Genomic DNA, 12428 nt, shown 5'->3' with positions numbered 1-12428 from the left:
TTTCGCTTTCATCAATGATAAGTCTATGTATTGATAAGGAAATATTAAAACCTACTTTGACAATTGCTCGACATTTTTAATACTTGAGTACATGTTTAAGGGTAAAACTACTACAGGTGACTCTCCCTAAATCGAATTGCCACGGGAAAAAAATTTTGTTCGAATTATAGAAAGATTCGAATTATAGAAATCTCTGTAATTTGAATTTCAGCTTCAGAGATTGAAAATTCAAATAAGAGTGAAATTACACAAAATGCACAAAAAAGAAACTGTATTTGAAAAACTGTTGAATATTTGATTGCTTTACATTACAGAGACGATCTCTTTCGACAATATGAGTTGCGTTAACAAGTGCTTTTCTCAGGTCGACACCAAACGACACTCTAAAATTCGAATTAGGACTGAGCACTCGTTTGAATTATAGAAATATAACAAAAATAGAGATTCGAATTAGAATTAGAGTCAACTGTACTTTCAGACCACGGCTAGGAAGGAAGATGAAAAACAAGCAGGAATAATGCAAAATCGTTAACCCTTTACTATAGATTCCTTAGAGAATTTATGTGGTAGGTGGCAACTACATAAACAAAAGAAGAATGAACACTGTTAGGAATAATAATTCGTGAAGTTTATGCATAATGCATTAAGCTTTGCTTAATGCATGAGGATTTATGACTTAAACTGAGTAAAGGCTAAAATGCACGGTAAGTTTAAACGGACCGTTTAAATGTAAGATAAAAAACTTACCGTGTAAACAGCAAAGATGTACAACTTTTTTCGGTTTTATAAGTTTTCTTAAAAGTTGGACATGTTCGACTTTTGCTAAGTTTTTTCTATTGAAATTAACAGAATGATTAATGAGCTATTGTATAAACTAAAGATTTCAGCATATTTTTTCAATTTCTAATCATAACCGCTTTTTTTCTTCAAACATTTACCCTGCTGCTGCTATAACAATACCCGCCACGGAATATTTACGTGTTTTCCTTTGGTATTAAATGTAAAAAGAGAGTTTTTTTAAAAAACTTATACAATTTATCTTAACGTCTAGACAGGTATATTACCTGCAATGAAACCTATAAGTTTTTTTCTTACAACTAAACGGTCCGTTTTAACTTACCGTGTACTTTAGCCTTAAAGATTGCTAAAAAGCGAAACTTTAAATGGGAACAGAAGTTTCGAAAATATATATTTATTTTTTGTTCAGACACAGAGAACAACATTAGGATTCATAAAAAATTTTTTTTAAAAAAAATGTACCATATGCATTTAAAAATTTCCATTTTTGAGTACAAAGTTCATTTTTTGACGTAGTAATTGCGAATCGGTAGTGTCGTTTTAATGAAATCCCATATCATTGGAAGCTAAACAGCTGTGTCTTTTCGTCTTCCTACTGTTATATGAATATTATCAATTTATTATGTATAAATATGGCTCAGGGTCAACATATCAAAGTTTCCAGTCACTGTTAGCTTTGCTGGTCTTAATTTTGTTGACCTATGTACTTACTATGAGTATAATACGGAAAGCCTTATGTAACAATGACGTCATAACCACTGAAATTTTATGCTGCTCTTATTAAACATTAGAGTAAAAATATATTATAAAAAACACATTTCTGTTATCATCTCATCTGTTATTTCAACCGGGATAAACAACAACAAAATTTTGACCTCTGTTCCCTTTTAAAGTGTTTTTAAAGTACCAGTACAGACCGCAAGGCAAAGAATTTACTTAGGCGATAAAGGTGTATGGCAGATTAAGCAAATCAGCAAGTTAAACTATGTGTTAATGAAATATTCTAAGACAGTTTAATTCATTTTTTCGGGCAAGGTAAAGGTAAAGGTCTGACGAAAAAACAAAACGAAAAGAGGATAAAGTTATAGTACACACTTTTTATATGTTATGTTAACATATGTTTCACAAATGTGGCTTTTTTGATGTAAATGCTATCATTATCACTCACTTTCCCTGCCAAAATAGGAATGGGCGTCATTCATCTGTGGTTCCCTTGTATTCCTTAATTCATAGTGGGTAATCATACCATCTTGAATTTTTCGCCATCTTGCCTGCAAACTTGTCAAGTTTCGGGCTTTGAGCTGGGTTATGTTTTTCTACTTTGAGTTGTGATTCTTAAAAGTTATTTTTGGGCTCATACCACCATTACTTCTTTAAACTATAAGTCATCTAACTAGAAATGTTCCAAATCTTGTAGCTAGTGCATGGACGTCTTTTCCACAGGTGATTATGGTTATAGTGAACATCCCATTGCATGTCTGGCCACTATTTTTGATCAAAAAGACTTTCTGATAATGAACTTTGGTCTTATCTTATATAAGAGAGCTATCTGAAATCTATAAGGGAATTGAATATAGCTTCTTATTATACCACATTCATTCTATATGCTGATGTAGCATCATGCTAGTTAAACCTACGCCTATATATTTTAATCAAGATCAGTCATCTTGTGTTCGAGCCATTTTGTCGAATCTTTTCAGGCAGACGGGTCAGCCAGACAGGTGTGTAAAATGTCAGCATGAAAACATCTTAGAAAGAAATTGATAGATTCTGTAGTTAATGAAAATCTTGCTGGTGTATAGTAAATGACAGCATGATTTTTGATTCCAAGTGCAATTTTTTGCAATTATCGTATTTTTATTTAGAAGGTTTAGTCGCAAAATTTAACAAGTCAAAATTTACCATTAATTTGTGAGAGAAAAATTCAGCCAGAAATGGTCTACTTTAGTTTCAATTGTGTGCTTTTATAATGATAGAATACGTTAAAATTTTTAAGGTTAAAGTTTTGTAATTCCTGAAAGAGCATCGCTTTGAAAATAACTTCTTGTTTATTTTGAGATTTACCTGCTTGGTCTCGAGTCTCTTGTTCGATTGAACAATGCATGCAACCCTGAAAGGCTTGCGTAATTGTTTCATTACTTTTCAGTTTTCTCATTATATTCTTTTGTTTCTCAGATTATTTGCCTATAATAAGCCAGATTAAAATTGGCAGTTTATTTTGGCTTTCTAACAACCTAGGATAATGAAATTGTTATGAAAGATCCGTTGATTTCACTTCTCAATGGTATTTTTGTGTATTTGATTGCGTACATAATGATGGTTAAAAAGAAAGATTAATTTCTAGGGACGCTGCCTTACTATATCAGTGGAGCATTAGTATAGATTTTGCCAGTATTTCGTGGAAACAAAGCAAATTTTATAAAAAAAATAATTCACGAGCATTAAATATCAATTATAACACCTCTTGTTTGGCGAAATTTTGCATTAAGTAGAGTAAGAAAGTATTCCTGTTTCAACTCAGGAGCAGATTTTTCTGAAAATTTTTGTGAAAAAGAATGTAATTTTGATGCTAGGACAAGAATAAACGAATGCTGGCACGAATACGTATACGTTAAGTTATTGGTGTAGACTTATTGTTTGGCATGTCCTGTGTTGTTTCAGCTTGTTTGTCCAACAAGGTGTATTGTGTCATACTAACGTGCACAATCTCATGACCCATAGCGCTTTGTGTGGTGATTTCATAGCATAGAAAAGTTTTTAAACAGGATTTACAAAAAACACATCATGTGGCATAATCCTCTGTCAATGAAGGAGACATTGAATCATTTATCCAATGTTAACTATGATACTGTAAAAACACAACAACAACAACAACAACAACAACAACCCTAACGACGACAAAGAAGTTTTGTTTTTAAAACTTGTGATTATGCCATTTGAAATTTTTAACAGAAAAGTACAGTTTCATAATTCTTATGATAATTCGATGTATTAAAATACGTATTTCTATGATTGATGTAATCCTGCGATGTTATTGCTGGGAGATCCAGGTTGATTTTCCTTATCATATATTTGGTCCATTAAAGTTATTGAAAATCTTGCTGGTGTATAGTAAATGACAGCATGATTTTTGATTCCAAGTGCAATTTTTTGCAATTATCGTATTTTTATTTAGAAGGTTTAGTCGCAAAATTTAACAAGTCAAAATTTACCATTAATTTGTGAGAGAAAAATTCAGCCAGAAATGGTCTACTTTAGTTTCAATTGTGTGCTTTTATAATGATAGAATACGTTAAAATTTTTAAGGTTAAAGTTTTGTAATTCTTGAAAGAGCATCGCTTTGAAAAATAACTTCTTGTTTATTTTGAGATTTACCTGCTTGGTCTCGAGTCTCTTGTTCGATTGAACAATGCATGCAACCCTGAAAGGCTTGCGTAATTGTTTCATTACTTTTCAGTTTTCTCATTATATTCTTTTGTTTCTCAGATTATTTGCCTATAATAAGCCAGATTAAAATTGGCAGTTTATTTTGGCTTTCTAACAACCTAGGATAATGAAATTGTTATGAAAGATCCGTTGATTTCACTTCTCAATGGTATTTTTGTGTATTTGATTGCGTACATAATGATGGTTAAAAAGAAAGATTAATTTCTAGGGACGCTGCCTTACTATATCAGTGGAGCGTTAGTATAGATTTTGCCAGTATTTCGTGGAAACAAAGCAAATTTTATAAAAAAATAATTCACGAGCATTAAATATCAATTATAACACCCTTATGAAAGATCCGTTGATTTCACTTCTCAATGGTATTTTTGTGTATTTGATTGCGTACATAATGATGGTTAAAAAGAAAGATTAATTTCTAGGGACGCTGCCTTACTATATCAGTGGAGCGTTAGTATAGATTTTGCCAGTATTTCGTGGAAACAAAGCAAATTTTATAAAAAAATAATTCACGAGCATTAAATATCAATTATAACACCTCTTGTTTGGCGAAATTTTGCATTAAGTAGAGTAAGAAAGTATTCCTGTTTCAACTCAGGAGCAGCTTTTTCTGAAAATTTTTGTGAAAAAGAATGTAATTTTGATGCTAGGACAAGAATAAACGAATGCTGGCACGAATACGTATACGTTAAGTTATTGGTGTAGACTTATTGTTTGGCATGTTCTGTGTTGTTTCAGCTTGTTTGTCCAACATGGTGTATTGTGTCATACTAACGTGCACAATCTCATGACCCATAGCGCTTTGTGTGGTGATTTCATAGCATAGAAAAGTTTTTAAACAGGATTTACAAAAAACACATCATGTGGCATAATCCTCTGTCAATGAAGGAGACATTGAATCATTTATCCAATGTTAACTATGATACTGTAAAAACACAACAACAACAACAACAACAACAACAACAACCCTAACGACGACAAAGAAGTTTTGTTTTTAAAACTTGTGATTATGCCATTTGAAATTTTTAACAGAAAACTACAGTTTCATAATTCTTATGATAATTCGATGTATTAAAATACGTATTTCTATGATTGATGTAATCCTGCGATGTTATTGCTGGGAGATCCAGGTTGATTTTCCTTATCATATATTTAGTCCATTAAAGTTATTGCGCGTTTAGATCTTTGTTTTTCAATGTCGTGCCCGATAAAGTTCTAACAGAACTAATTTCCTCATTTGAGGTATGCAAATTGGATAATCATTAGATCATATCAACATTTAATACCTTCATTAAGAAATATATTTAAATCTGTCCCAACATTAACTTATCTGCTCCGAGATATTGTGCGTGACAATTTCTCGTGATCGTCGATTTAAATCTGTCACGAGATGGGACAAACAGCAGCAGTTGATAATATGATAAGTATTAGTTTAGATATATATCGGAACTTTATTGATGCCTTTAGGCACTTGGACTATTGTTTTTTTCTAATGAAAATATATGAGTTGAGTAAGAACGATTTTATAAACATTGCGAAACCAAAATTTGGTCAATTTAGTTCTTATTAAGAAATTTTACAAATAACATATTTTTTTCATAGACACATGTATATTAAGACAGAATTGTAATTTCCTTGTCTGAGAAAAGGGAAAGGGAGTTTCCTCACTAATAACAGATCACCGCAATCAGACTTTTGACCTGCAATTAATTATAAAGAACAATGCACAATAACAGCATTGTGTGGCATGAATTTGTTCACGGGATATTCTAAATAAATCGTAATGTTGCTAAGCTTTTGGTAAAAAACGGATAGCATTAAGATAACGGTGATGAATATTCTCACAAGTTTTATCTGAATAAGAAGAACGAAACAAAAGTTATCTTTTTATTCAATAGGATAGCATTAATATCATAAGACAACGAAACAAATGTACCCCATGAAGCTTCTTACTTACGATAATCATGATTTTTTTCTTCAGTGACACGTGGATTGTGGTAAATTAAGTTTGCAGATACTCAATGAATATAACAATCTCTGTTTATTACAACACTAGTAATTTGTCCGGTGTTTTTAAAGGATAAATGTCTCTAAATTAAGTCAATTTTTGTACAGATTTTGTACAGATGAGACACAAGAGGTAATGAAAATCACTTGGTAATGTCAGCACCTTTGCTGTGACTTCAACAGAGGTAGGAAATTTGCCCAAAATACCAATTTTTACTTGGATTCCAATTAAACCTATTCGTGCTGGCGATAGCCGGGGTTGCTCAGTTAAAACTTGCATCTTGGTTTCTTTAATGTTTTAGCTTTAGGAGAGTTAGGAGAGACTTCGTAGTATAAATGGATACACCATTTTAGTTTGTCACATTAGTGTAACTAAATACCAAGCAATTATACAAATATTGTACCAATCTTGAAACCTAACATTTTGGGCAACATTTAGCCCTATTTACAACCAAATTGGTACGTAAGGGCTTGGCAACAAAGGGGGGAAATCAGATCATAATTATGCGAATATACTATACCGATTCTGGAAAGCTTTAAAGCTTGAGGTGTAGTTTCAGTTATCTTAAGGACATAAATTTTTGCGGGCATACGCTATTGTGGTATAAATTATTCCAGACATAAGTTATTGCGGTTTTCAATATCCCAATAATTTATGTTGCCAAATTCAATCTACCTTTGTGAATCGAAAAATTATTGAAGACATGCCAAAATGTAATAATTGATGTCGAAAAATGTAAAAAATAGTAAATCACTGGAACTAATTTCAATGTTAAGTCTAGATTATCTAAGTTAGATTATTGAAGTTTCATGGACTATGAAACTCGTGTGTACGGTAAAACTCCACTCCTAAAAATCCTGAGAGACATTGTTATTCAAAAGGAAAAGAAATCAAAGATATTACCGAACTAAAGAAATCACATGCCACAAAATCATCAAACTATTGTCATGTCGCAATAATTTTGTCCCCAACAATTTTTTTGGTATATCTAAAATTGTGCAATTTAGCAGGGAGTTATTATAATATCGTCAGGCTGGGCGTAAATCGTCTCTTCAACCCGTTGTCGCATGGAGTTTATTAGGCGCATTTTACAGCACCAGTTACACCAAATCCTTTGTTTAGTGCAGTTTAAAAATTATAATGAAAAATAAATCAATTCTTCCTTTAGACTTTTTAACATATTCTTTAAAGTCATTACCCTAAATCATCCCTAAGCTGCAGGTACTTTATTAATTTTTATTTCCAAGTCTTAGCATGTAGGAGGTAGCATGTAGATAATAAGAAAGATAAATTCTCTGACATTTCTTACTCTCCCATATAAACATCAGTTTGTTTTACTGTTATCTTGAGAAATCTGATGACATCGAATTTAAAGTTTTAACCAAGGAGTTACAATACAAGTTAGCACAGTATTGTAATTTAAAGCACAGATCTTTTAAAAAGCCCAGCTTATGGCAAAAGGAATATAACTGAAACGAACGGAAACTTTACAAATAATCAATATCCATAATTTTATTCTACATAAAAAATTACCTTGCTTTGAAATTAAGCTTTCTTGTAAAAGAAAACCTTTATTATATAGTTAGCTACCTATTTTCTTCCAAATTCTGCACAGAAACATACCAAATTATTGCAGCCAATTAAAGCAACGGCTACCTACAATAATTACCTTTTTAACTCTATTTAGTATAGCATCTATATAATAATACAGTTCCTTCTTATCACAACAAACTTTTGATCTTTTATGTATTATTTTGCAAACTGTATATGTTTTGCTACAAAAAAACTGAAAAATAATTAAAAAGGCAGAACTTAATAACAAGTTGTCTATATTCTTTCAAAAAAGTAAGTATAATTTCTTGTACATTGACCTTCTGAGTGGCCCGGTTATTACACAATGTTATCTGAATGTGCGAGGATGGAAAGTAATATTTATGACGAAGATGATTTGTAGCCGTATTCATGCCAGAGTAAGTATGGAAGTCGAGTGTTGTACCCAGGTAAAAATGGCCTACCTTCATAACTTTTTTTTATTAAACTTAGTCGTAAAACTTGGTACGAATGATGTCAGTTACATGAGTAATTAAAAATCATACATGACTAAGATGACACCTAGCAATAACATTTGCTGACGTCAGATAAGATGCCAATTAGACAAAAACTCCTAACCCCGCCATAAATACCGTTAACTGCGTATAAAACAGTACTTTGCCGAAATTAAATGTTTAGTGTTGAATGAATGAATAAGTGAATGAATAAATGAAAACGTACAAACTAAAATAATATTTGAAAATTTAAGCGAAACCTATTCCAAGAACAACAAAGCAATACGATTTTTTTTTACTTTATATTTACGAAAGATCAAACTACATCATATTTGTTTTAACAACTAAAGAATCGCTTTACAAACAAATAATCACAAAATCTTTTCGAAAAAAAAATAATAATATTCCTATAGTTAAATTTTATACAATATATATTAATGTTAATATTTACACTCATTAATTTGTTAGAGGAATCACTAAACAGATTTCAAAGAATCTGAGGTATTTTCTGAAGAACAGAGGACATAAAAATAATCAGATAATTTCATAAAAGCACAAGCAAAGTGGACTGTTTATGAAGTAATTTGAAATAAAACTCTAAGAGCCTCAATTTTAATTAGCATATAACAAAAGTTAGCTAAGTATTCTTCACCAACCAAGTTTCAACTTCATTAACTGAATATCCAAACGGTCCCATTTTACCTTGGTATCTTACAGCATTGTCTTGTAGTACGTATAATCGTTCTGGATATGCAGCAAAGGCTTTACAGATCTTGTTATCGAATGGATCTACGTACATGGGAATTTTAGGACACATACTCTGTAACTCACTTGCAGCATCAATTCTATCAGAAATGTTGTTTTGAGCTGGTAATAGTCGTTGATGCTAAAAAAAAGAATTTAGAGGTATAATAAAGTGTTTTTAATGAGATGACCTGACAATATATTTTAAAGCCACATAAAAAAATATAGAAAAATTAAATGTAAAATAAACTAAAAAAATAAAATAATTACCTTGACAATCCATCCGTTGGCCGGATGTGCTTCTTCGACGTATATTATGGCGAAATCAACAATCCCTTGAAATTTTTCACAAAGATCAAGAAATTGCTTCAACTCCGCCATGAATGGAGGTCAGCTGCAGCTGCCAAAGGAGATAACCAATGGAACACCTTTTCGTTGAATATTATGTAAATATGTTTTCCGTGTTGTTGTAGGTAGATCTTGATCCATCTTGTAGAGCGGTAAATTTGGAATAACTGATTTGATTTGCAATGGTTTTGAGATGTCCATCAATATTTGTTTTACAAGAGTTTTGTACATTGGTTTTGTAAACAACGTGTCTTTGAAGTCATCATCTCTATCTGTTTTAGCTGCTGTCCTCATAACTTTGTATATCTTCTTTCTTGTGATAGGAATGAGCACCGCAACTTTACCAACCCCAAACACCACACCAACTCCAACTTTAACTAATGGTTTCAAAACGATTTCTTTTTTTGTCATCATGATGAAGGTAGGTTATATGTACTGCTTGTTCTCAACCTTTCCCTGTTTTAGACACCACCATGCAATGCAGTGCTTTTATAGCCGTGCGTAAATAGGTCAATGTAAAATTAATTTTTTAGAAAACAAATGCATTTTAATGCGCTTTTTAAAGACAATTTTAATATTTCTCTTTATAATTACCCACTGGTAATCAGATAATATGCATTAATATGTAGACATACCACCGCACAGTCACGCGATGGTTGCACAAGAGAAAGTTTGCATGTTCTGCAAAATACATAGGGTAGCATTAAAAACAATTAGTGCAAGAAAGAAAGGATTTAAGTAGGAAATTATATTTTTAGTTTAATGTTATTTTAATGTATTTTTCTCGGTAAAAAAGTTTTCAGTAAATAATATTTTGATCCCTAATTTAAGAGTCACTAAGGATTGATTGTATGATGCTCAACTCGGGATTGTTATAGCTTTCAAATTTACAACTATGGTTTTTTACTAAATTGAAATCAAATGGTAAGATATTTTTTATTACTTTTTACAAAATTTATTAAAACAGCAGTGACAAAAACATTGACAATAAAAACAAGTTTTTTACCCGAATGAACATTAAAGCCCCTTATTTTTTCTTATTTCTATGTTGTTGTCTTTTTACAATAACAATCGGGCAATTCCCAAAACATACTCTTAACTAATGAAATTGATTTATATTAACACGTGGCATGCTATAAGCCAATCAGAACACACAGAGGAATATATATCTACTAAATGAGGCAGTATTTTGATTGCTTTTAGGAAGAATAGAAATATGTACATGTCAACAATACGAACTTCTAGCATATTATTACACAACGGCCTTATAATAAGGATGCTATAGTTCTATCAAATTTTAATCCAGACTGGATGTTCTTAACTTTGTAAATAACTTCTATTTTCGTATAAAACTGATATAAAAGTTTAATAAAATTCTTTGACGTCAAAATAAATCATATACACGAGTATAATGCAAAATGTTTAGTCTGTCCGGTAACAAAAGACTTTTTTAAATGATGTAAAAAAATTAATGACGCTATTTCATTTATTTATTACTTAGAGTTTTTCTATACTTCCCTTTCTGTTTTTCTTTCCTGTTCATTCACTGAAGCCGGAATGTGTATCATAATTTACCAAACAACCCCCGTGTCCTTTTAAAATCCTGATCTTTCCATCTTTAGTACCAAAGAGCAATGGTTGTCCGTTGAATGGCAATGTTAGGCAGAACTGAGTAACGTTACAGAACAGTTTCACTTGACTCAAGTACAGTTTTTTCAATCGCGTGCGACATACATGTGAGATTATCTAGCTGATTTTATTGCTATAACAATTAATGACAACGCATGGTAATGGATAGCATGTGGCAAGTCTCACAAAGAAATGTTAAGAATAATGTCTATTCCGACTTACCATCTTTGTATAGATATGCATGCTGTGCAATATCAAATTATTAGCAGGGATGGGCTGATTAAAGCACGATTTCCTGTTCACATAGAAAGAATAATAACTATGATTTTTCTCGTCCAGAAGTATAATAGACCGAAAAAAAACCAATTTAATTAAGGATATGGCCAAGTAATTTTTAACTCCATTTGAACTCCTCCGGTGGTTTGGTAACATGTTCAAGGCTTTTCTAGGTTAACTTTTTCGGAAAATTAAGGTAAAGAATTCACGAATGTTTGATATATTCTAACAAAAAACAATCTAATTTATGGTTTTATCATGGATAAAATTTATCTCGTTTATTGCATAAAACGTGTACAACACTCCTCCTAAAAAAATTTCCAGCTAAGTTGCTTTTCTCTACTTGAAATGGACAATGATAAAAACAACTTCTATAATATCAAGTGCTAAGATAATAACCATATATATTTTTTTACGTAACAAATGTCAGCACATGTGCCAAATATGTTAAGCATTGTGTTTATTTCAATCAAACCCAGCCAAAAACAGTTTGCGGTCATTTTTTTGTGGGATGAAATATTGAGTTTCCGGTGAAAACTAATATTGCCAAAGCTTTGATAGCACGTGTGTAAGTATTTAAGAACGACATATGACTTCGTTTAAAGAGACACATTGAATTGACTAGTGGTCTATATTGCCAGGCATTAATCCTACTTATATCGTATCGTGAAATATGAAAATTTGGCAGGTCAATCTTAATCAACGTTTGGCGTTTCATTCGGTCTGAAATTGTCTTAGCATATGCACAGACCTTGAAGACACACTTGGTAACACTTGCTAAAAAATTATACATATTTATTCGATATTCGGTCAACATCCGTTCTTTTATTCGCAAATTTTCATCGCCCTTCCTCAAAATGCTTGAATTCGGTCTGAAATTTTGGCCTTGGTCTTTCTATTTTACAGCACAACAACAAAACCGGCTAGTATTTAGAAAACATATTCCTCACCTGCAAGGCTTTAATAATGCATAAAAATGAAAAATTCGCTCCGGGCTTCAGAGATCACTTGAGAAATTTCCGGCCTGCGAAACCGAGATTCGGAAAAACTAGGCTGGTTCACCTCGTGTAATCTGTCCTTTAGTAAAGTTTCAATTCTATATTTATGCTTCTTTCGTTATTATATTTATCTTGGCG

The 12428-nt window shown here is 31.7% G+C and overlaps 2 protein-coding genes across 2 annotated transcripts; both read right to left on the bottom strand.

Moving 5' to 3' along the window:
• Positions 1-7737: 7737 nt before the first annotated feature.
• LOC130642204 (type I iodothyronine deiodinase-like) lies at positions 7738-9420 on the bottom strand. Its single transcript, XM_057449289.1, has 4 exons — positions 9310-9420; positions 8952-9181; positions 7920-8025; positions 7738-7767 (listed from the first exon to the last, which is right to left on the bottom strand). The coding sequence occupies exons 1-4, from the start codon at positions 9418-9420 to the stop codon at positions 7738-7740; spliced, it is 477 nt and encodes a 158-aa protein (XP_057305272.1).
• LOC130641090 (uncharacterized) lies at positions 8044-10000 on the bottom strand. The gene is made up of 2 exons (XM_057447747.1): positions 9310-10000; positions 8044-9181 (listed from the first exon to the last, which is right to left on the bottom strand). The coding sequence occupies exon 1, from the start codon at positions 9799-9801 to the stop codon at positions 9430-9432; it is 372 nt and encodes a 123-aa protein (XP_057303730.1). The 5' UTR covers positions 9802-10000; the 3' UTR covers positions 8044-9181; positions 9310-9429.
• Between the last annotated feature and the right edge of the window lie 2428 nt (positions 10001-12428).

Source organism: Hydractinia symbiolongicarpus, chromosome 4, assembly GCF_029227915.1.
Source record: "Hydractinia symbiolongicarpus strain clone_291-10 chromosome 4, HSymV2.1, whole genome shotgun sequence".
Classification (NCBI taxonomy): Eukaryota; Metazoa; Cnidaria; class Hydrozoa; order Anthoathecata; family Hydractiniidae; genus Hydractinia; species Hydractinia symbiolongicarpus.
Note: the sequence above shows the minus strand (reverse complement) of the source record. Positions and strands in the feature narration are given on the sequence as shown.